This window comes from Maylandia zebra, linkage group LG7 (genome assembly GCF_041146795.1).
Source record: "Maylandia zebra isolate NMK-2024a linkage group LG7, Mzebra_GT3a, whole genome shotgun sequence".
Taxonomy (NCBI): domain Eukaryota; kingdom Metazoa; phylum Chordata; class Actinopteri; order Cichliformes; family Cichlidae; genus Maylandia; species Maylandia zebra.
In genome coordinates, this window is record NC_135173.1 from 25,334,320 (window position 1) to 25,360,035 (window position 25,716).

At 42.7% G+C, this 25,716-nt stretch overlaps 2 protein-coding genes across 2 annotated transcripts in view; both read right to left on the reverse strand.

Annotated features, from left to right (window-relative positions):
- The window catches only part of kitlga (kit ligand a), a 28,150-nt gene extending 19,610 nt beyond the window's left edge, over positions 1-8,540 (reverse strand). The window contains exon 1 of the mRNA XM_004564440.4: positions 8,233-8,540. Coding sequence (XP_004564497.1) covers positions 8,233-8,247 — 15 coding nt within the window. The 5' untranslated portion in view covers positions 8,248-8,540. The remainder of the gene's footprint in view (positions 1-8,232) is intronic.
- A 12,105-nt stretch (positions 8,541-20,645) lies between these two features.
- Positions 20,646-25,188, reverse strand: LOC143419756 (uncharacterized). Its single transcript, XM_076887125.1, has 3 exons — positions 25,016-25,188; positions 20,771-24,984; positions 20,646-20,703 (listed from the first exon to the last, which is right to left on the reverse strand). Exons 2-3 carry the CDS (start codon positions 24,538-24,540, stop codon positions 20,646-20,648), a joined length of 3,828 nt encoding a protein of 1,275 aa, XP_076743240.1. The 5' UTR covers positions 24,541-24,984; positions 25,016-25,188.
- Between the last annotated feature and the right edge of the window lie 528 nt (positions 25,189-25,716).

The window sequence follows — 25,716 nt, forward strand, 5'->3', positions numbered from 1 at the left end:
TAAGTTCACCACAGAACATGTCAGCCTTAAAGTAAAATGGATATGACAAAACCCACACACATTTCATTCATGTTTCTTAAACAGCCCAGATGACTAACACTGACTTTAAATTCTATGACAGTTGTCCTAACTGATCATGTGGAAACTTCAACTTGCAAGCTAATGGATTGGAAACACGAGGGAGGAAAAAAGCAGCATCATCTTAATACCCCCTAGCAACTGTTCTGAATCAGATGTATACCACAGATGCTCAGTGATGGGATAATTTGCGCTCGTAAAAATATCTGAAGGGCCTGTATTCATAAGGGACACTGAATTATAAGAGTTCAAGGCAAGATGCCATTCTCAAATGAAGAAAGAAGGTCCTTAAAAGAGAATGGACACACATGTGCAACCACAGTATGAATAGTGTGTTAATTATATGAGATATTTCTTCAGAGAAAAGATGAACTAATCCACAAAACAGATGATGTGTTTTCACTTATTCTGCGAAAGCTTTTTCCAAAAAAACAACAACAAAAAACAAACAAAACAGAAAAAAACAACCCAGAAACCATATTAACTAAAAATCCTGCTTTGACGCAGCAACAACTAAATCCACACACAAACTCTAGTTTAAAGGCAACAGATTATAAGCTTCACAATTGTGAGGTGTTGTGACCTGACAGCAGGAGTTCACTACTTTCAAAAGAAATTGCACAAGAGTTAAATCCAAAGCTCATGGAGGTACTTAAAATGATGTTATAGATACTCTTTGAGAAACCTTAATCCCTAAATGTAAACCTTTAAAGCGCCAGCTCAACCAGATTTTGACTTTGCCTGACTGTAGACTGTAACAAGCAGATTAAAGAAGGTGAAGAAAGGAGAGGTTCCTTTATTAAGAAGCACTGTGGGTCCATAGCTGATTCACACTGTGCACGTATGTCTCTTGGCTAAAGAAGAAACCACTCTGAAACACTTTGCCCTGTGGGAACAGGCATACATTTCAACAGAATTACAGAGTCTGTGGTGGTGAGAGCAGAAGCTTCCATCATTTATTAATATTTCAAAAGAAATCGATTGCTGTTTTAAAACTTTGTGGAATACTTTCAAATTTCAATTGCAATTTCTCTGCTCCAAACACTCCAAAACCAAATCTTTGACATATTTAATGACATAAAGCACAGCAAAAACCATAAAATCCACTTTGGGAAGCTGCAACTGTTTACCTTTTGTCTTGCTCTTTATTGGTTGTGTTTATAAATTAGTCATGCAGTCATTAAAATAAGAAAATGAGATGCAGAAATGTCTCTCCAAGCAGTTGTTTAAACTCAACTTCTCGTTGAGAAATAAAGTTCTGAGACTAATAAATCCTGCAAGGCCACACACAGTGCATCAAGTCTACACTTACCAGTCCAGTACATTATACTAAACAGCAAATAAGGGATCATTTGAGACAGATTTTTGGACTTTTAAAGAGGGAAAATGAAAAAGGGCTGCTACTAATTGCTGCTACTAATTGCTTCTGACAAATAGATCCCTATGGTTTCTGCTCAAAATATTTTGCCAATCTACAGAACAGACCCATCTGCTTGGCTCTGGTCATGTACCCTCTTCCTTGTGACGGTAATTTCCCCAATAATGTTTGCATTCACATGACATCAAGTCACGGCGCCTTTTGTATAGAGACCAAACCCAGGTTTGATAAATCGTTGAACTGATCCAACCAGTCATTTCAGGCTTGCACATCAGTTAGAAAAAGCCTGCAGGAATTCCTAACTGACAGACCTCAGCATGAAGTGGTTAATGGATCAGAGTTCTATAAACATTGATTTTAAACTCTCAGGAATTGCTTCAATCATGTTTTCTTTCTCCTTGCTGGCTGTATGAGCACCTTGTGAAAGGTCTTCTACACTCTTGCATAAAGACAAACATACTTAAGGTCATCTGACACATAAAAGATGACTGGAAGAGAGGAGCTCAGCGGTTCTGTATCCCAAACCTCACTGAAGTCAAGAATGATTTTCAAGCAGGTATAGACACAGGCACCTTTCTAGCAAAATATTGCACTCAAAGACATGTGCCCTTCATGGGAGCGTTAGGTTAGACAGGGGATAAAAACAAGGCCTTTGGTGAATCTGGGACAGGACACTGAATGTCTTGTTCCTGCAGAAATAAGACATCAAACGCTCAGACACGAGGCCTGGGCTCTGTGACAGAAGAAAATCCTGTAAATCAATCCAGGTTTGCAGCGTTGCTTTTATGGTGTTGCTTTACAAATCTTTTTCAACAAGGGCAAAGTCACCATTTAAGACCATAATTACACAGAGCTGTAGAGCAAAATATAGCACTTTGCAAACAAAGAAAAATCACACACACTCACACGCTAATAAAACATAGGTTTGGTAGTCATCTAATAGCTGTAGGTTTAGCTCCTGTACATTCCCTTCAATATTGCTGATGTTCTGAATGGTTTTTATAGGTGGAAAAAATCATTTTGAGAGAACAAGCATTTCTTTTTTGGCTCCAGCAGTTTTTGGTTCTTGAAAAAAGGCTTAAATTCTAGGAAGTACTGAATTCCTCCTGTTTGGACCTGGATGGTGCATATGGGGTGAGCATTTTGCAACTGAACATCAGCTCTGTCTTCTTTAATTTTCACAGTTGCTGAACTGTGCAAGCTTTGTCTGCTAAAACATTGCTTTTGGCTATTTCATCTTCTTCACAAAAGACCTTCAAATTGGTCCTTCAGTTCTATGAATGTCCCCTGATTGAGGTTTCACTTCATTGGGCTATGATGAGATTAAACATGTTTGCAATATCAGTCTTTAACCACTAATACTCTGATATGAAGCAATTTCAGTTATACTCAGAGTCAATTATTCAAGCATTTCCCACAGGGCCTAAAAACAAAATAACAACCAAAGCGGATTCATTTTCATTTTCACCAATAACATGTGATCCTTAAGATAAATAAACCTCTCCAATCCCATGCAACCTCGAGTTAGGTGGCTCAATCATCACAAGTTACTGCAGAGACCAGCGTGCTCATAAACTAGTTAATTCTTGCTGTCAAATAAACCACAGCACACAGAACTTTATTCTAAACTTAAAGGCATTCAGATTGTGTTACAGAAGAGCAGGTGGGAAATGATTGACGATAAATCTAATCAATGTAATGGCGCAACAGTTAAAAAATAAACCTGACAGGACGACTATCTGAAAAACTATGCAAGCATTTAGATACGTTCAGTTAAAATGCCAAACAAAAGTTCAGCAGTGATGAGTGTCATTCACAACAAAGCAAATAATATGTGGCTAGATATGCAGTGATGCATGGGCTGTGATTAAAATGTGAGTCATAGGGTCGACTTGATATGCAGCACTGACAAACAGACACTCATCAGTAGCGTGAGCAGCTCATGTGTTAAACAAGACATTAGCTAACATAACTGGCAGCCTACCTGGGAATTTCAGTGATTTAATGCTTTATCTTCATAGGTGGCATAAATTCCCTTGGGCTGCTGATGTTAATGAATGTGAAAGAGCCAGTGGAAACTAGTGTTGACTTTAATATAGTCTGGTGCGGTTTCTAAAAAGCCATAAGCATCTCAAAGCACTAAATATGTCATGCAACAGCAGCAACACCTCGTTATGCATTGAATGGATTTCACACAGCCCAGCATGCGGGCTCTAATTTAATGCTTTGTGTTTCCTTTCCTGCTGCTAATATAATCTCATTGTTAACTAATTCATTCAGCTGTGATTACTGGAGAGTGTAATTCTGACACATTAACACCCACTTTGCTACAACGCCTACCTGCAGCATGCTTTCTGGAACATGACACAGTAAATCTAATTATTCAGAGGCCTGTCATTCGATTTTGTGATTTGTCTTCAAGTCAGAACCTTCAAGTTTATATTTCCTGCACATCAAAAAAAACAAAAAAAAACAAAGATAGAGATAGAGAAATTTAGTTTACTTGAGGGATTCGATTGCATGCTGGTCCTCAGCAGGCCAGAGGCCACAACAATAAAGTAGAAGGAAACTGAGCCTGGATTATGTGAGCTGTGGGCCTTTGGATTTACAGCCTGTGCTGGACTTGGCTCCAAAAGCCAAACCATGTGTGCGTCTAAATTATCCTGGTGCTGAAATACTCCAGTGCCTCTTCACCTGCCTTGTGTCACTTTATTTGGATTGAAATGTTTAATCTGGGCAAACAACACAGTCAGTATACAGGAGGAGACTGTAAAACATCGCAGGGATCTTTGGAGGAGCAGGGAGCTACTGTGCAATACCTTTTGTGCAATACTTTTGTAAATAGTCAATGGTGCAATAGACTCAATACTTGAAATGTGCAATTCACTTGTATTTTTATTTTTATTCCTATTTATTCTATTTATCCCCTTCGTATATTTTATTTATATTGTCTCTGTATTTATATATATGTGTGTGTGTATAACTCTGTAACTTCTGTCGGTGCTGTGCTTTTTTGGAAATCGAATTTCCCAGAGGAACCCACCCGAGGGATTAATAAAGTTCTATCTTATCTTATCTTATCTTATCTGGAGCTGACAAGATGACTTGTCGAAATGTTAGCTGTCTGAATATTTGGCTTTAATCTTTCAATCTTTCTGCTGAATTAACAATAAAAAGCTAAATTCCTTAGTGTGTCAGGAAGGGCACAGGAGACCAGATACACAATGGCTACGTTCACACTGCAGGCGAAAGCGCATCAAATCCGATTTTTTTGACCCTATGCGACCCATATCCGATCATGCTATGACAGTGTGAACGGCGCAAATCCGATATTTTCAAATCCGATCTGGGTCACTTTCGTATGTGGTACTGAATCCGATACATATCCGATGTTTTAGAAAGCGACTGCTGTTTGAACGGTCAAGTCGCATTAAATCCGCCTTTTACGTCACCGACACAAGACTGAAGCCAATTATCAGCGCCCGAGAAGACATCGCGAACGCTTCCTGGCCATCCAGTGTAGATGTCAGTGAAACTGTTGGGAAGACAACGTAAACATTTTATTTGTACTGTATAATCTGCAGATTCTGACAGAAATCTGCAGCTATCCTTTGAAGCACCGCTCCTCTCTTAAACAGCAATAAGGATCATTATTAGGTTATTTACATTATTATGTAAATAACAAAATAACTTAAAGCAAAAATTGGGAAACGTAAAGTCCGAAGTCTTTATATTAACGGCCATCAGTCAAACAATACTGTTTGTTCTTGGTCTAAACAGAGCGCGTTGTGTGTGACATCTTCTTTTGCGCATGCGGGCCGCTTTGAGCGTTCACACTAGAGCGCGTTTGCTGTCGCATTTTATTTGTAGTGTGAACGAGGAGACAAAAAAATCGGATTTGATCAAAAAATCGGAATTGAGCATTAAGACCTGCAGTGTGAACGTAGCCAATGTCTCTCTAAGGCTACGTTCACACTGCAGGTCTTAATGCTCAATTCCGATTTTTTGATCAAATCCGATTTTTTTTACTGCTTGTTCACACTACAAATAAAATGCGACAGCAAACGTGCTCTAGTGTGAACGCTCAAAGCGGCCCGCATGCGCAAAAGAAGATGTCACACACAACGCGCTCTGTTTAGACCCAGAGCAACAGTATTGTTTGACTGATGGCCCTTAATATAAAGACTTCGGACTTCACGTTTCCCAATTTTTGCTTTAAGTTGTTTTGTTATTTACATAATAATGTAAATAACCTAATAATTATCCTTATTGCTGTTTAAGAGAAGAGCGGTGCTTCAAAGAATAGCTGCAGATTTCTGTCAGAATCTGCAGATTAAACAGTACAAATAAAATGTTTACGTTGTCTTCCCAACAGTTTCACTGACATCTACGCTGGATGGCCAGGAAGCGTTCGCGATGTCGTATCGGGTGCTTCTCCGGCGCTGATAATTGGCTTCAGTCTTGTGTCGGTGACGTAAAAGACGGATTTAATGCAACTTGACCGTTCAAACAGCAGTCGCTTTCTAAAACATCGGATATGTATCGGATTCAGTACCACATACGAAAGTGACCCAGATCGGATTTGAAAATATCGGATTTGCGCCGTTCACACTGTCATAGCATGATCAGATATGGGTCGCATAGGGTCAAAAAAATCGGATTTGATGCGCTTTCGCCTGCAGTGTGAACGTAGCCTAAACCTCACACAGCTCAAAGCCCCGCGTGGCTAGCATCAGAAAACTAGCGCTCCCTACTGGTGCCAAATGTTCTGTGGTGTGATGCAACAAGCCAGTACTCATGCTTGTTTCCCCACATTTGTGTGCCATAGCTTGTTTTTATGAATGCTCGAGTTTATTCAAAACTCTCTGACAAATGACACCTTTATTAAAGTGCATTTGAAACATATACTAATCTACTGCTACATGCCCTAACATTCGTAAAAATTATGAGAGGAATAAACAAGGAGCTCTCCATCGCCAAGGAATACCAGAAATATTTCAGTTTTTTCAACAGATTTGATACATATAAATAAAATAAATAAAATGTTTATTTTATTTTCTACTTCTGATAACAGAGGAGCACACCTCAAACTGCTGCAATATCAGTGCATGAAGAAAAGATGGAAGGTGTCCAACCACACAGCACAACTTACTGTATAACTTCATTAAAAAAAAAGAATAAAGGAAACTGCTCAGAATGAGATTAACTGTGGCAGACATGCCCAGCCTTAGTCTGCGAAACTTCAAAGACGTCCCTTATGCATGGACATACACGTACACACCCTGGTATATCCATATTGACATGTTTCATGTCCTTTGATTTATTTATTTTTTAATCTGATTTAGTCATTAATATGGGCTTAAACTGCCAAGCAGAGTGAGTCTGAGATTAGTCAAAAACCTGAAATGCACAGGGTTCAGTTACACAGCCTGGAGATGAGATTTAGTTTAAACCTTCCTATGTTTAGTTTAGCCAACAGGCGCAGCACGCAGATACCCAAACTAAATGCTTTCCATTTCATGCAGCAGACTTCCTAACATCAAGATATAGTCATGGTTTCTAACAATGTAAACGGGCTTCAATTTAGATGAAATGTTAAAATTTTGTATAAAGCAGTTGCTTGTGCTCAGATGAGGACCTGCCGGTATAGATTTGGAGGCTCAAATCTTTCATGGCGGGAATAAAAATGACAGATTGGTAAAATGCCAAAATTAAATAGAAATTCACTGATTTGCCAAAAGTAATGGTGATGTTAAACTGTGCATTTAGTCTTCTGCTTGTAGCCTACAGTTTTCAATCAGCCAGGTCATAGGTCAGAGATTACAGTGTCAAGGCTCACAGACGGAGCTCGAAGTGGACCTGCAGCGCACATAAAGCAGGCTGATGAATAACCTGCAGTACATGGAAAAACGGCAGATAAAAGAGCATATCAATTACCAGAAAACAAACGAAGAGCCACTGACATATGCACACATAAAGAAATACAGTGACACGCTGTCCTACACTGCACCTTAATAACCTGGGCTTAATTTACCTACTAGTGATTTGTGTCAGCCTGGCGAGGTGGATAAAATATGGCCTCAACATCAAGCCGTGTAATTCTGCAAGCATCACCATTCTCACTGAGTAAAGTAGTTTTACTCTTTAAACTACAACTCAAACGGAAACACCGTCCATTTACGAAGGTGTGCATGCAGCAATCATAAACTCTAACCTACAGGTTGAAAATTACTTAACCACCATGCGCTTCACGCATAAGTGCAATCATTTTAACAATTAGCGCTGAATAGTTACGCACGGCGCAAACCGTTCTCAGAAGTGAAGGCTGAAGTGACAGGGCGGCGTGGTTAAACTTACTAATCGGGGTGCAGTGAGGACGCTGCTCCTCCAGCGAAATAAGGAAGACGCAAATGTGCCACAGTCATCATACAGTGTGCACAGGTGGAACATTTTTAGCAAACATAACTTTAAGGAGGACATCAGGTTTGCCATTTGGCAACCAAATCAAGCCACATCACAGCGTCAAAGGAAGGAAGGAAGCGGGACCCAGACGACTTGATCCCGCTGTCACTTATATCCTGTAATTAGTCGGAAACATGTCCCGTCGGTTTATTCAAATACAACGCAAACTTGTTAAAAATAAAAATCGTGCCCGATCTATACGGTTTTCCGGTTACTCGAGAGCAGGAGAAACAAGTCCCGCTGCGTAAGCTGCGTAAGATTAAACTATTTATTCCGCAAAACCAACGAACAGACAAACAAAAACATCTACTTACTTTTGACTTCTTCATATGGAATGACAGGAGCAAATCCAGTGTGTCCGAAAGCCTATTTTATTTTACTTCTACGGGGAGGAAAGGGGTTGTCATCATCCTGTGTGCACATATCCAATGCCCAAGTCAGCAGTATCCAAGTGGAGGAGAAAATGAAAAGCCCAAAAGGAGAAGATCGGCAAAAAAACGTGATATTTAACTTTTAAAATGTGCAGCCTCTAGGCTAATAATGTGTGGCATATAGCCCAGCTATCTACAACATAGATCCAGACACTGAGCGCTTGCAGCACAGGAGCGGGACAACGCGCAGAGGGAGGGAGTTAAGCCTTTATAATGATACGTAAAAAAAACAGTCCAAGAGCCGCCCACTGACGAGTTACAGTGTGAAGAGGTGCTCTCCAAACCACTACTGCCACTTTAAACATATCTGCTATGAAAACAGTCTCGGCGCTTCTGTAAGGTGTTTTCCTAATAGTGCGTTTCTTGAGTACTAAATGGCAATTATTTTTACGCTTGAAGCCGTGCTTGGCCTGTTCACTGTTGATAATATAATGGCAATAGTAATTATTATTGGAAAGCTTTAATACGTTTTTTTCTATGCGGTTTTATTACTTAAGCCTACCTCCTGCTCTCGACTATGTCATATGCTATGCAGACGTCGCATCGTTATATGTAGCAGACACACGTTTAATCAATCAGACTGTTAGACTGTAAAGTGAAAGCATGGGCGTTGTAACAAAAAAAAATCTCTTTGACATATTAATTCAGTCTTCTCCCTTCTGTGATGAGTGGAGTGACTCAGTTCAAGAATGAGTCAAAGTGTTTGTCATGGGTTCTCTGGAATATTGTCACTGGACTGTGCCAAAAAAAAGTATTTTCTCAAGCAATCAACAGAGTGAGCAATTAGGGCATTGCAGCTTTCACTTGGTTTTAGTATGACATGTTTATGACACTGAGGATGGAATTCTAAATAGTTACTGCTGGTACTTTAAAGCAAAGCTTTGTTAGAGTATGTTTCTTTATCTGCCATGCCTATCAAAATGTCAATAGCCAAATGGCTGTGTAGAGATTTATCAGTGAGTCAAACTGAAAGTCTAGCTTTTGTTACATAGATTTGTCTGATAAGAAACTTATGTGTACAATTGGTTGTGTAATTAGCAAGGGTGGGATCTTTTGCAAAGTTACTTACATTGTTTTAAGTGTGATTTTAGAATGACCCATTTTAGTGCAGTGATATTTTTATCCATGACTTCAACATACAAACAATAACTGTGTGCTGTCCTATTTCAAAAGAGCATTCTTGTCCTGTATTAGGACTGTCTTCTTAAAGCCGACCATTAATTTTCATTTTAGTTTATTTCAAACTGTTATTTTTTCAGTTGTTTTGACAGACTGACAAAAAGCTTCATGAATCTTGGATTTTTCATGCTTTTCTGTCCTCATCTAACAATAAGCAAAATAAGGCTTTTTTCACGGTGGCTTCAGCGCAAACTGTCTTGGATGTCTACTTACTCCTTGCCCAAGGCTGGACTGGGACAAAAAAATCGGCCCGGGCATTTTGACTAGAGCCCGGCCCACCGGGATAAAGATTGAAAATGTGACGTCATTCAGGGGTAAAACCGCAAAGGATTCTGGGAACTTGTGGCAAGAGGTACTAGCTAGCGCATGCAGGCTTTCAATTGAACTCAGTTACACAGCGATAAAAAGTAACCATATACTTTTATTCACAGGATAAAACAGTTGTTTTGTATCACTAATTGGTAGACTGGTGAACTAGACTGGTAAACTTACCTTTGTTCGTACGATGGTCTTTACTTTCTACACGGTGCATTTCAAGGTCCTGTACCCATCCGTCGGTAAACTGTACCTGGGCTTGTTGCAGTGACCTGAAGTTACTAAACTTCATGAGTGTGTGCACTCACTCCAAGAACCGTATAATTATAAATATGAGCGTGGTGAAAGTTGGGCAGCACGCTAACGTCTTTGGTCCACTCTGTGTGCTTGTAAAGGTCTGACCCTTTCACTCCTTTGATTTTTCCTCGTATCTTTTCTTTGTCTTTTCGTCGAGTCTGTCTTTGTACGGACCGGCATTGTTCTCCTTTTGTTTTGTACATTCCTTTTTTGTGCGGCAAAGAAAAACAAGAAGGTATTGGAACCGGAGAATGAACGTTTTGCGGTGCTGCAAATGCTTGCATTTGATGCGGTACTTGGATTGTTTTGCCACTAGTTCCCGGCATGCAATGCGCGAAAATCACGTGATTGCTTAAAATCATCGGCCCATAAAAACAAAAAATCGCCAGCGGCCCACCGGGCAAATGCTCGGTATGCCCGATGGCCAGTCGAGCTATGTCCTTGCCAAAAGTAAAGTGCCAAAACCAGTTTAAAAAAAACACCAGAGTAATTAAAATTAGATCTACATGGTGACAGACAAGAAAGTACATAAAACAATAAGACACAGGTTGTTTTAAAAGTTGAAATCAGTTGCCTAATTAAAAACAAAAGTATTCTAAAAAAAAGACTGGACACATGTCCACTGTGGTGCCCTCCAGGACATCTCATTTCAGAGAAATTTACTTAAGAAAATATCAGTTAAAAATATGTACTTCTTATTTTAAAATATTTCCCCAGTTGTTTTTTTCTGCAGTGGAAATGCATTGCTTAAAAAAAATAAAATGAAAAGGAAGGGTATTTGGAGAGGTGAGGAAAACTGTGCTCTGGTAAATCAGTTCGAGCCTTCATTCTTAACATTTTGGCTAACACTAATAGTCTGTTTAGGTTGCACTGCATTTTCCTTAAATACGTTCATCTAAACGTGTGCCAGAATGTCTATGTGGAGAGATGCTGCATGACAAAGACAGGGAAGACCCTGGGGCAAATGCAGGCACAACGTTTTTCCAAAATAATTGTGATTTAAATGGGATGTAAAAAAGATACCCTGGGGAGATTATGTCTCCTGGTTGGCCTGGAAAATCCTTGCTAGCCCCATGGAAGGGCTCTGTTGGAGGAAAGGGAGGCCCAGGCAGCTATGTTTTAAGCCAGTGTGGACATGTGAAAAACTGCTCTTCCTCTAATGGCCACTTAAGATGAGCCCAGAAAATGAATCAAGTCCCACAGACTCCTATGTTTAAAATGCCCTACTTCATACGATAAATGTTTGCAGTCTATAAAAGCTACCGTTGGTTATTCCTGGACCAAAAGAAAACAGAAGAAAACAAATCTAGTTTTAGGTGGAACTAACAAGTATCAGTGTTCATGTACTGCACTCTTACAGCATTTAAACACATATACAAGCTCCAAAATTTAGCTTTTACCCTTTCATCCAAATATGGTCACTTCTGACGATAAGCAAAAGTTAAGACAATTTTATCTTTAAACGAGCTGGTGTGACAAATTATATTTATTGTGCATAGTGAGAAAGGTCTAATTGAAGCACACAGACTTCTGTCAGTCTGTCGGAGGTGTGGTGACTGCCTTCAGGGATAAACAAACTGGTTTGACAGTTCTGGAGAATCTGACAGTTCTTGAGAATCGCATTTAAAGTTTTCAGCCCTTTCACTGCCTGTGTGAGACTTCTGTGAACTGACTGAATGCAGACATATTTCACAGTCAGCTTTCAAAATCTTTTTAGATGCAGAATGTTGAGTAGCAGAGAGGATTAAAAGGATACGATGGGATCAGTAATCATTGTTGTTTGCTGAATAACCACAAACTCAGCCCGCCTACTTCTCGTGTTGAATGGCTGTCTGAGAGGCATAATTACATAAGGTGCTTATTTTGGTAATCTGTCTGTGAAATACCATGACTTCATGGATATTTGTCAATAAATGTAATCCACAGTTGCAAGAAACAGGATTTCCTGTATTTATGAAATACAGGAAGTCTTCTGTGGAATGGCTGGGCAATCTGGAGACTGTACTAATTGATTTTTGGTTAATATTGATGAGGGGAAAAAAGCACATAAACACACAGTCCTGCACTGTCATCATGTTGTAGAGTTAATGTACCTGAACCTGAGACTGAATCTTTGCATAAATGTGTCATACAAATCAAATTAATGTGCTAAATGAGGCTCATTTGCTAATTATTCTCTATAAACTTTCTTGAGTTCCATTTCATTTTTTATGATAATTTGGTTTTATCTGAGCTAGTCTCAGATAAAACCAAGTAACTAGTATCTAGTCGAGAGGCATACAGAATATGTCAGAAAGCAAAAGATCAGAAAAGATCCCAATTTTCATATAAACCTGATTTTGCTGCTACAAAAGTAAAGTGTAAAGCTGCTGTAACATAATTAAATTTATTTACAGGTCTTTAAGATTAGTGTAAAATAGCAAGGGATAGTAAGTAAAAGGGTGTCATGATATAATCCATTAATTTCCGCTTTGAAAGTGAATATTTAGGAGATTAATTTCACTTTTCACAGTAATCTTTTTAATTTTGATAGCAATACTTGTTTTGTTTTACTCAGGTAATGCCTCTAAATACCACTTACTCACAGTTCATTAGTTTTCAAAATTTGAAATCCATCAAATCAAAGATAAGCACTACCAGTGGCTACATTTTTGCGTTCACGCTGAATGAAGGAATTTACAAGGTGCACACATGCCACAGATAAATAGTTTTCTAGGAGAGCATTTAAAATGTCAGCGTAAATAACAAGCTTGAGTGCACAGCAAACATAAAACAGTTTCAGAAACAAAATGACATCTGTACCTCAGAAGTTTTCAACCATTCAAACTTCAAAACTCTGTATCGTTCATCAATTTTGACGTTGTTGTTGCAGAGGAAAATATGACCTGTAAGACTACCCATGTTATTTCAAATAAATTTACAATGGGGGAAATAAATTGCTTACATTTATCTGCTTGATTATGTTCATCATAGTGAACAAAAAGATATCATGTGGAAAGTTTCATACAAGTTTTGGCAGGCAATGCCTCGTATCTTTTGCTTGTAAACTAGTTAGGAGGTGCAAAAAATGCAGATGATAGCTCTGTACAATTTCCCCCTTCACGCCCTAGGCTTTTGTTTGATATTTCCAACAGACAACTCTTTTTCATGTGAATATAAAAACATAATGTTGTGGAGGTAGAGACAGTTAAGGTTACTGACCTCTTTGGGTCATGGTAAGCCATTAGTAAGTGGACCTTTGGGTTGAGCTTCTCCTTGCCATATTCTTAAATTTCAAGGATAAACATTTGTGCAGAATCACACTCACATTTTAACAATAATCTGAAGCCCATTAAAGAAGCCAAAAGGAAAAATAAGTTAATTTGAGAGACGTTAATCATTCATTATAAAGTTCTACCACACTAATGATTTGAATGAAACACTTCCTCATTTCAGTCACTGCTCAGTGATGAAAGAAGTGAATAACACAAATCTCTTTGCCATTTGCAGCCAAAGTTTACCTTGTAAGTCTTTTTTTTTAAAACAATGGCTCAGCAAATTATGTATAAACAGAAATATCAGCAATTCATTGACAAAATGGAAGGGAAAAATATTTTCCTTCATATAGAGAAGTCAGAACATGCAATCCAAAAAACACTTTCATGTAGCATACTTCTGTGATAACAGTAACATGATACATTAAAGGCAGGTTTGTGGCTTAATGTTGGATATTCTCTGGGTATTAACTGTGACATTAGCTAATCATACGTTTCTCAACAGTCCAACGTAACTATATTTTCAGAAATAGTCGAGTAGTTTTCAGAAACCTACACTTTCCTGTCATCTGTTGGGTCGCCACACCTGAATGCATTGCTAAGACATTTTCTAACCCAACCACGTGTATCCCACCTTCTTTCTTCCTCATACCAGAAGCATGAAATCAAAATATGCTCAAATGACTTCCTCATAGCATAAGCTTCAAATCAAAACATGCTCCACTGATTATTTTGTTACACAGATTACCAGTAGAATGTTTTGTGAGCTAGCACCCACATGAATACTATGTTTTCCTTGATTGCCTTGACTGAAAGTATCTCATAAACATTTGCTCTGCCCACTTCAAAGTTAGCAAAATTACACACTGCTCAACAGAATATAGACTTGGATGATTTGATCTCCTTTTACATCAAACATTCTTGTGCCTGGGAATAGCCACTGCTGCCTCTGTTGCCTTTGGTTGTGTATCTTTTAACCCATCAGTAACTTGTGCACATTTACTAGATTTAAGGTCCTCGAGACTGTAATACATCTGAACAAGATCTGCTTTCTTGTTCCTTCTTTTAATATGTAATCATTGGCTGTTAACATAAGCATTTTTAAACTTCTAGAGTGAAAGTGCAGAGAGACAGCTGCCTGTTTTACAGACTTTCATTTGTTGAGCTACGTCTAATCATCCCAGACAAATTTTCAGTACTTTTCTCCTCTCCCCAACAAGCCTTTAAGACCTTCTTTGTAGGATGGCTTTCATTATGTCCCCTTAAACTGATCCAGTAATTTGCTGCAAGCTGCCTCCTTTGAATCCAAAGTGACATTTCACCTACCTCCACTTGAAGAGGAGATCTCCCGAATGTACCTTTGTAGCACCTTTCTACTCTAAGTGAGCAATCAAAGCACTTTTTACTACAAGCCTCACTCACCCAATCACACACATAATCACACATATGCTGTGCAAACACAAATCATAAGAGCTAGGGATTGAATATTGTTCAGCTCTGTCAATAAAGATTTGGCTGCTGATCCATACACAAAACACTCATAAGTCAAAATCAACCGGATTAGGGCAACATATACAGTATTTGTCTCACTGAAGCCATATCAGTTCCTCACCCCATAGCTGTTTAACACCTGATAACACTGGTAGATGACTCACACCTTTTTCCTATAGTTTAGACACGATTGCTCCAAGCTACTCTACCGTCAAAGTGCAGTCCAAGAAAACCCAAAAGCTTTCAAGGTTATATCCATGTAGCTTTAGAACCGTTCCTTCTCTAACTTTCTTATTCAAAAATTACATTGCCTTTTTTCTATTTAAAATGCAAAATCTCACTTTTCCCCTCCTTAGTTGATTCTGTCTTCCAACTCTTTTCTATATATTCGCCACTTTTCCCCAATTTTAATCTGAATTGTTCTTACACTTAGGAAGCTCATAATTCCACTGACTTCAGTTTGATGCAGTTTTATCATCAGGTCATCCTCCAACATCCAGGGATACGTAGCCTCACCAACTTTGGCTTTGATTTTTTTTTTTGTGTGTGAAATTTAGCAGCTCCATTATCTTTATCCCACCATCACCTTCCAACCTCACCACAACATGAAGGGATTCCACTTTAGACTTCATCTCACCTTCACAACTCTCACTGTCTAATCCTTCCAAGTTAGCCTCCTCATCCGACATAGCAGACAAGTCTGGTGTCAAATCGGCACTGCTGGCTGCTTCTGGCATGGTAAGTGGTATGTAGAGTTGGATGTCTCGTGACCACTTTTACGTGGTCTTGGTCTTGTATTGGTCTCGACGGACTTTGGTCTTGGTCTTGGATCCCTCGGTCTTGTCTTGGTCTCACTGTCTCGGTCTTGCTGTCTCAGATCGACATAGTGGTCGGGAGATTTGGAGTCAACGGTATCCATGACACACAATGTAATGTTCGATAATGTGTCGTGCGCAAAAGCATCAGCTCTAACAGAGTGCTTTGTAGTGAATCAGAAGAGTCGACTCCCATTGAGCGAGAGCCGGCTACTCACTTAATTTCCTTTCGCTGCTCAGCTCTCACACAGTGGCTCAGCTATGCTACAATCCCTCCATATTATAGCCAATCACATGCGAGGATATATATATATATCAGAGAGGGTGAGAGACGCGACAGTCAAGTGGAGCATGTGTCTGTCCTCTCAGTAAGTGAGTGAGACAGTAGACAGCAGTGAGGAGGGCTGTGTGAGTGCATCTCATAAACACATAAATATGCCTGACACCCGTAAACGAAGCAGCATCTGGCTGCAGTTTAAAGACTTTTTTGTCTCGGTCTCGGTCTTGGTCTCGTCTCAACTTTGTCTTGGTCTTGACTCAGTCTGTCTTGGTCTCGATACCCTCTGGTCTTGGTATTGTCTTGGTCTTGGTTTAGGCGGTGTTGACTACAAATCTAGTGGTATGTCATCCAGATATGGGCATAGATGGCACTGTTTATGTGATGGCATGCCACATCTGGCCCGATTGTGGTTTGGTTTATGTGGCCCATGCTCATAGAAAACAGGAAGATCCAAATGCCATGTTGCAATTCTATACTGCCATGGTAGCCAACATTTCAAATACAGGTTTGACAGGTTTGTGAGTGTACACTTTATCCTAAACCTAGTGAGGGTTTACTGTTTACCACTGAGTGGCTGTAGCTCAGGAGGTAGAGCAGGTCACCTACTGATCGGAAGGTTAGTGGTTCTAAGTCTGCATGTCAGGAGTGTGAATGTGTATGAATGCAGTGAGGAAGCACTCAGTTAAGAGAAAGTGTGTGATTGGATGAGTATAACATGTTGTATAGAGCTCTTTGGAAAGCAGAAAAGCGCTGTATAAGAATCAATCCATTCACTGTCTGAACAGTTTTGTCATGCTACTTTTGCACTATTATGTTCTGGCACATGTTGTTATTACATGGCTTGATTAAGGTACATATTAGGCTGACATCTGGGGCCAGAGCTGAAACTGTTCTGGGCCAGCATAGGACCACTAGTGTGTCTGCAATCGGCCTTGTGCTGGCCCATGTGTGGGCCACCTCTGGCCAACCACATCTGGGCCACCAAAGGGCCGTCATTCTTTGCGGTATGTGGGCCATGTGTAAGCACACTGTGTGGGCCAGATCTGGGCGATACCAGTTTTGCTATGTGGGATGCGTCTTATTCTTCTGACCTCTCTCCGCCTGCTGCCATTTACTTTCCTCTCTATCCTTTTCACTATCTCCGTACTTACCTCCATGCTATTGCAGCTATCGGTGTTCCCACCATGGCCTTCATGAAAAAGCATTGAAGAGTATTGCTATTGGATTTATACAGGCACCTTCTGCCCACACTAAATGTATTACTTGACCCAACTGTTTTTTTTTTTTTGTTTTTTTTGTTTTTTTTAAATGACATCAGAAACAGCAGTATGCGACATTACGTGATGGCAGAGCTTCAGTTCATCCTTTGTCATTTTTTTTTTTTTTTTTTTTTTTTTAATAAATAGGACAGGGGGAATGAATGAGAGAAAGAGGGGGAGAGAAAGAAAGAAAACCAAAGGGGAGAAGAGACGTGAGAAGGGGGGGGAAGAGAGAGAAAAAAAAAAAGAACTCCTGGGTCACCTGTATGGAGAAAAAAACAAACAAACAAAAAAAACAAACAAACAGAGGAGACAGCAAACAACAAAGAGCAACATAATAATAGAGAAAACAAAGCACCATCACAATAAACTAGCTAGTCATAGATATCAATATTTACTAAATAATAAACGATATTGTGCAGCACGCAAGATAGACAGCGCACAGTGTGCTTTGAGGCAGCAGCCAAGAAAGCTTTAGTCCGCGTCTGTGAATACCCATGTGTGCATACCTGTGTGGATCAGCATGCTTGCATTCCAAAGGTTTCTCCATGTAATGATCTGCTAGGGAGTGTGGGGGGGCCACAGCCCCGTCCTCCAGGGTGTGAAGCGGGTATGGAGGAGATCAAAACTCCAGACATCCAGAGGACCCCAGAACACAAGAGACCATGGAAGACCAACAGAGGGGCAGCCGCGCCACTGTTCCAGTAAGAGCTGAGGAGAGTCCCAGATGAGGGCTCGCCCAGCAGCCGCGGAGCAGAAGTCAGGGGGAGTTGCAGTGACGCGCCCGTGAGCTCCGCCGGCCCCCAGCTGTGCCTGAGTGACCGAGCCCCAGGCCGAGAGGCCGGGGGCACCCCACCTCCAAAGGGGCCCGAGCGAGCCCCAGGCCCCAGGCCCCGACAAGCGGCCGCCAAGGAGTGAGCCGGTGTGTACCCGGACGCCCACCCCCAGACACAAAGAACCACCAACACACCGACACCTGAGGGAGTCCGCCACCGGCAGGGGAAGTGGTGGTGGGTGGAGATAGGCCTCCAAACCTTGGAGGGCCTGAGGTGTCCCCAGAGAGGTGGCGTCTGATACCCAACCTGACATATAGACACAGACATACAGGCACACACAGACACAAACATCCATTCCCACCCTCATGCTCTCATATGCACTCACTCCACACTCAACCAACGTGGAGACAGACATAAAGAGACGCTGTACACACAATCACACTCCCCAAGCGTACTCTACAAACCGGGTCTAGGTACCCTTGCCCCTGGAGGGGGGAATTGCACCCAGACCCAGGTGGTGTTACCCTTTTCCCTGCGGTGGGGAGAGGCAGACCACCCCGACTCCGCAGCAGCAGGGAGGCCCCACACCCCAGACCGCAGTCGGACGGCCAACTCCTCCTACTAGCCCTCCCGCTCCAGCAGGCCGCAGAGAATGGGGGTGGGAGAAGACTCCAAACCTCCCTCCACCCGCTCATTGTAATGTTGATGCATGTGTGTTCTAAGGTGCAATTAAAACCCAGGAGGGCATGGAGCTACCTGCCAAGGAGCAGCAACCCAACTGTTGCCAAGTTCAAATATGGAAGTTTTTTTCTGCCAATAAAAAAAAGAATATCCCCCAACTATAAATATATAAGTAAATACATTTGCCAACCATAAGTCACAATTTCAGGTCATATAAATTTTGACTCAATTACCTAAAACTTCCTGTCAGTTTTGATTTAATTTCATAGGATTTTGAGTTAGTAAGTCTCAGGAATCCTAAAACCTTAAGCCCTAATCTTAACCCCTAATCTCAACCCTTGTTTCAGGTTAGTAAGTCAAAATTGCAAGTCTATTCACTTGAAATTTTGGTAAAAACCGAAAATTACGCCCCTAGTCTAGGCGGGTAGGGACGCACATAAGGTTGGAGGAGAGAGAGACAAATCCCCGCCCTGGTTCCCAAGCCAAACATCCAAACCAGTTGTGAGTAAAAAAAAGTGATTTTATTTAAGGACAAGAAGCATAGCTCCAGGGTGAGCCCAGGCCAAAATAATAAACAAAACCAACTAAGTCCCACCAGAAAAGACTAACTAAACCCTAAGAAAGAAAAAAGAACAAACAAATGACAGAGCTATCCCTCGCTCCCTGACCAAGAAAACAGGAGAAAACGATTCCAAAAGAAAAGGCAGCTCACCCCTTCCGCTTCAGCCCACGAGTGCCTAAGCTCTCAGCTAATGCACTAGGAGCGGCTTTTACAATTCACACTCCCACAAATACACAAGATAAACACAGGCTGGGAAAACCAGGGTCAGGACTGCGACGGCTGTCAGGCTACTTGCTCGTTCCACACTCTCTCTCTCTCTCTCCCTGGAGCTGTCAGAGCGGCTTTTTGAATGTGGTCACCTGTTCCATGGTCCAATCAGCTGCTCACTACTCTTCATTAGGGGAGGGACCTGTAAAGAGTCTTAAACACAGTAAAGAGACACAGAACAAACAGCCCACACAGTGTTCTTATGGCCACAGCCGTAACACCCCCCTTCCCAAAATCAAAGACATCTCCTTTGTAGATGTTTTGGACAGTCATGTTTAAGGGAAAACACGGGATAGGGCATCCGCTAACACATTCTCTGTGCCCTTTTTATGACGGATTTCCAAATTGAAGTCCTGCACCAGGAGGGACCACCTCATCAGCCTTTGGTTCGAGTTCCGCATCCGCATTAGGAATACCAAGGGATTGTGGTCGGTATAAACAATCACAGGCGAGGGACTGCCACCGACATACACCTCGAAATGCTGCAATGCAAACAGCAGAGAGAGGGCCTCTTTCTCAATTGTGCTGTACCCTCGCTGATGGACATTGAATTTCTTTGAGAAATAGCCGATTGGGTGATCCACACCATGATGGTCTTCCTGCAGCAATACGGCACCTGCCCCGTTTGCACTGGCGTCCACTTCCAACTTAAAAGGGCGTGCAAAATCAGGGGCGGCCAGCACTGGCGCACTGCACAGGAGAGTCTTAACAGCCCGGAACGCACTCTGACACGCAGAGGTCCACACAAAAGGTCTCAACACACTAGTGAGGCTAGTGAGAGGTGCGACCACGTCCGCGAAGTTTTGACAGAAACTCCGGTAGTAGCCCACCATGCCGAGGAAACGGCGAAGCTCACGCCTAGTCTGAGGGGCAGGAAAATCCAGTATGGCCTGGATTTTGGCCGAGATAGGGCGCACTTGCCCCTGACCCACCTGTTTTCCTAAGTACGTTACCATGGCTTTACCAAAATCACACTTGGCGAGGTTGAGGGTGAGGGATGCCCTTTCCAAGCGATGGAACACATCAGTGAGTGTCTCCATATGCTCTGACCAGGTGTCTGAATAGACGACAATGTCATCCAAATACACTTCACACTTGCAGACGCCGCCCAGCACGATATTCATGAGCCGTTGAAATGTGGCGGGAGCGTTGCGCAACCCGAAAGGCATGACAGTGTACTGGAGAAAATGGTCAGGAGTAACAAAAGCAGAGATTTCGGCCGCACGTGATGTTAGGGGAACTTGCCAATAGCCCTTTAACAAGTCCAGCTTGGTAACGAAGGTCGCAGAACCGACCCTATCAACACAATCCTCCATTCTGGGCAGAGGATAGGAGTCAGGCTTGGTCACACTGTTCACCTTCCGAAAATCTGTACAAAACCGTGGGGTCTTATCCGCTTTAGGCACTAGGAGACATGGGGAACTCCACGCACTAGAGCTAGGGACAGCAAGACAATTCTCCAACAGATAAGAGACTTCTGTCTGGAAAAGAGCACGCTTAGTGGGATTCACCCGGTAGGCATGCTGTTTGATTGGAGGATGGTCCCCCACATCGATATCATGCTCCAACACGGTGGTACAGGATGGAGTGTCCGAGAAAAGATTAGGATGATTTTCAATCAACCGACACACGTCATTTCGGACATCATCGTCTACCCCAGTTAAATGTGACCTTAAATCACGTAGGATTTCAGAATTCCTAAGTCGTGCGCAGCCCACAGCACAACCGAAAACCAAATCGTCACCTACTGGGTCATACCGAGTTTCGGAAACCGGCACCCCCATAGTCGCAACTGTTGACACACCACCAGCAAAGTAGGGCTTCATCATATTAATATGACACACACGGCACTTTTTCCTTCGCTCTGGGGTGTCGATGACATAATCCGTGTCACTCAATTTCGCCTGCACTGTATACGGACCACTGAACTTGGCCTGGAGGGAAGATCCAGGGACCGGTAAAAGTGTTAAAACTTTATCACCAACCTCAAATTTTCGCTGCACAGCCTTCACATCAAACTTCCTCTTCATCTTACCTTGTGTTGCACTGAGAGCATCCCGTGCAATTGCGCACGCTTTATGCAAACGCTCTCTGAAAGAGCTCACATAGTCTAACACATTTTCCTTAGGGGCAACAGTGTCGGACAGGAAGTTCTCCTTAAGCAATCGCAAGGGGCCACGCACTGTGTGACCGAACACCAGCTCAGCAGGGCTAAATCCTAATGACTCCTGCACACTTTCTCTCACTGCTAAAAGAAGCAGCGGCAACCCCTCATCCCACTCCTTTTGAGACTCAAGGCAAAATTTCCGCATCATCGATTTCAATGTCTGATGAAACCGCTCGAGCGCACCTTGCGACTCCGGATGATAGGCACTAGATTTCCGATGTTTAATGCCAAGTGACTGCAAAACCTGAGCAAAAATCCTAGACATGAAATTAGAGCCTTGGTCAGTTTGAACAGCTTTTGGTAAACCAAAAATAGAGAAAAAGTTCACCAATGCCTTAACAACTGGTTTAACCTTAAGGGTGCGCAACGGAATTTCCTCGGGAAAACGGGTAGCAACACACATCAGAGTCAAGAGGTACTGGTGACCCGATTTTGTTTTAGGGAGCGGACCAACGCAGTCGATGAGGATGTGTTCAAAAGGTTCCCCTAAAACTGGAATAGGGTGTAATGGAGCGGGTGGAATGACTTGGTTAGGCTTACCACTAATCTGACAGGTGTGACAAGAACGACAATACTGAGCAACGTCATTCTTCAATCCTGGCCAAAAGAAATGACGCAGAATGCGGTGATAGGTTTTCCTAATACCTAAATGTCCAGAAAAACTGTCATGGGCAAGACCAAGAACTTTGGGTCGGTACTGTTGAGGCACCAGAACCTGTTTAAACACATTCCAACCCAAATCACCAGCTGTAGGCGGATACCAAGTACGCATCAACACGTCATCCTCGACACTATAAACACGAGGGTACTGGTCGCTAGAGTTGGCAGCGGAAAAACAACTCACAAGAGTTGGGTCACTCTGCTGTGCCGAAACCAACTCCTTTTTGTTGATTTCCAAAGACAGTTGAGGTGTCACTGATGGGCTAATAGGCAGCATCGCCTCAGAGTCGCCCGTCAGTGGAACACGGGTTTCAGATTCAGACTCCGGCCCACCACCAGCACAGAGAAAAGAATCAGATAAATCCACGTCACCGTACTTGCGCCTATGTGCACGAGTTACCGCGCAAGCAGGAAAAACAGAGGAGGAATGCTCCTCAGCGACAGGGTTAGGTAATGAAATATCAGGCACCGGTATCTCAACCACTCTCGGGGTAGAAAACACTTTTCCGTTAGCCAAATCATTCCCCAGAATCATCGCAACTCCGGGCACTGGCAACTGGTCGCGCACGCCAACCGGTACCGAACCCGAAACGAGCGGCGATTGAAGAAACACATTGTGCAGTGGCACACGCAGTACATCCATTTTTACACCCCAGACAAGAGCATCCGAACCACAAAAAGAGTCATCAGAAAAAGGTAGAATACCCTTCAAAATAAGAGTCTGCGCGGCCCCAGTGTCACGCAGAATCATGATCGGCACCCGATCCTCCTCTTTTTCATTCAACGAAACAAACCCCTCCGACACAAAAGGGCGGTAGCTCTCATCAAAGCCTTCACTTCCCACTCCATTGCTAGGTGAAGTGGAAGCTGACATAGAACGAACGAAACCCACACTTTTCGGCTTCCTCACCGTGTTGGCCTGCTCCCTGCGCTGTAGTGATGGGCAAGCAGCAACGAGGTGCCCGATTTCATGACAATAAAAACATTTGCGATCTGACATAGGAATAGCAGCAGAACGTGTCTGGCGCTTAGGGGAAACCCTATAACTTCTGACAGGACGAGGTGAGGAAGTGTACTCACGGCGCTCTGTCGAAAGTGCAGCACGATGAGTTAACACAAACTCGTCGGCAAGGACCGCGGCTTTAGACAGTAACCCCACCTTCTGCTCATTAAGATACACGACAATGTTTTCAGGGAGACATGTCTTGAACTCTTCCAGCAGGATCAACTCCTTTAGCTGAGTAAAGTCCTCCGCGTGACTGGCAGCCACCCACTTGTCAAATAAGACAGTTTTCTCACGTGCAAATTCCACAAACGTTTGACTATCAAACTTGCGACAGGCACGAAACTTCTGTCGATACGCCTCTGGGACAAGTTCATAAGCCCGCAAAATAGTGGATTTGACAACCTCATAATCCAAGCTGTCCGCAATAGAAAGACTCGCACAGACCTCCTGCGCTCTTCCTATTAATTTGCATTGCAGCAACAGACTCCAGACGTCCTTTGGCCATTTTAAAGTGGTTGCGATGCGCTCAAAAGCAGTGAAATATGAGTCAACCTCTCCTTCCCTAAAAGGAGGTACCAAAACAATCTGTTTGCTAGCGTTAAACTGGTCTATGGTGGGAGTGTCGGGGAGTGTACTTACAGGAACGGGAGCAGCGTCACTCGCTCGAGAACGATCAAGCTCCATAGCTCGAATGCGGAGATGCATGAGCTCAACTTCCTTAGCCTTAGCCGCCAACTCCACCTCCTTCAAGCGAAGGGCAAGCCTGAGATCCTCCGTCACCAAACCCACCCCAACCTGGCCAGCCGGGTCAAATACAGGAGACTGAATGGCGACAGGAGCTTCCGCCCCCGACGGCATCCGCCCCTTGGAAGGCTTCGGGACGGCCCCAGCAGCTTCCGCCCCCACTGCCGTCTCCAAACTCCCAGACCCACTCGGCGAGGTTTTCTGCCCCCCAAACACTCCCCTGTCCACCAGTCTCTCCACCAAACAGTGTTTAATTTCCGCCTTCTTAGCATTCAACGGAACATCCACCCTGAATAAGTTAGCCACTACCAACAAATCTGCTTTTGTGCACCGCTCCAACTTTTCAATGGAGGGACGTTGCGCAAAATCATCCATGTCAAACGACATCACGAGCAAAGCGAAAAAGGAAAACACAACTCCGCAGACACCCAACCGCATCCGCGCACTCCAGAGCCGCAAAACTCGCGCACGACGTTTCCCCCCCACCACAAACGCAAAAAGGAAACGAACCAATCACACGAACGAAAAGGGACGAGCCCCCATTTATGTTACGCCCCTAGTCTAGGCGGGTAGGGACGCACATAAGGTTGGAGGAGAGAGAGACAAATCCCCGCCCTGGTTCCCAAGCCAAACATCCAAACCAGTTGTGAGTAAAAAAAAGTGATTTTATTTAAGGACAAGAAGCATAGCTCCAGGGTGAGCCCAGGCCAAAATAATAAACAAAACCAACTAAGTCCCACCAGAAAAGACTAACTAAACCCTAAGAAAGAAAAAAGAACAAACAAATGACAGAGCTATCCCTCGCTCCCTGACCAAGAAAACAGGAGAAAACGATTCCAAAAGAAAAGGCAGCTCACCCCTTCCGCTTCAGCCCACGAGTGCCTAAGCTCTCAGCTAATGCACTAGGAGCGGCTTTTACAATTCACACTCCCACAAATACACAAGATAAACACAGGCTGGGAAAACCAGGGTCAGGACTGCGACGGCTGTCAGGCTACTCGCTCGTTCCACACTCTCTCTCTCTCTCTCCCTGGAGCTGTCAGAGCGGCTTTTTGAATGTGGTCACCTGTTCCATGGTCCAATCAGCTGCTCACTACTCTTCATTAGGGAAGGGACCTGTAAAGAGTCTTAAACACAGTAAAGAGACACAGAACAAACAGCCCACACAGTGTTCTTATGGCCACAGCCGTAACAGTAACCAAAATAACCAAAAACTGACTCATGGATGGTGAAAAAGGGTTAGGGTTAGGTTTCCATGAGTCCATCCATGGACTCCATGAGTCAGTTTTAAAACCAAAAACTGACTCATGGATGGTGAAAAAAAAATCAGTGGCAGACAGAAGCTTCTGTATCCACAGTCTGCAATCCAAAGTCAAAGTCTGTTAATCCATTCAATCCATTTCAGACCAAAATGATCCTAATTACTTGCACCTGTACTTATAAAAGGAGAAAAAACATCTACTTAACAGTAACCAAGCCCTGCAAAGGGGTGGCGCTTATTCCTAGGTTCTACCACTCAAAAAATGACAACTTAAAGGTCTCTTCTGACTTCTGAAGAGAGTCTAGGTTAAGTTATTTTTCTCTCTTTTTTTGTCCTGTCAACAAATACGCTCG

Excerpts from the sequence above, each read along its gene's own strand:
- LOC143419756 (XM_076887125.1), bottom strand. The coding sequence starts at position 24,540 with ATGCGGTTGGGTGTCTGCGGAGTTGTGTTTTCCTTTTTCGCTTTGCTC. Across the intron at positions 20,704-20,770 it reads GACTTGTTAAAGGGCTATTG|TACACTGTCATGCCTTTCGG; the intron begins GCAAGTTCCCCT and ends CATTTTCTCCAG.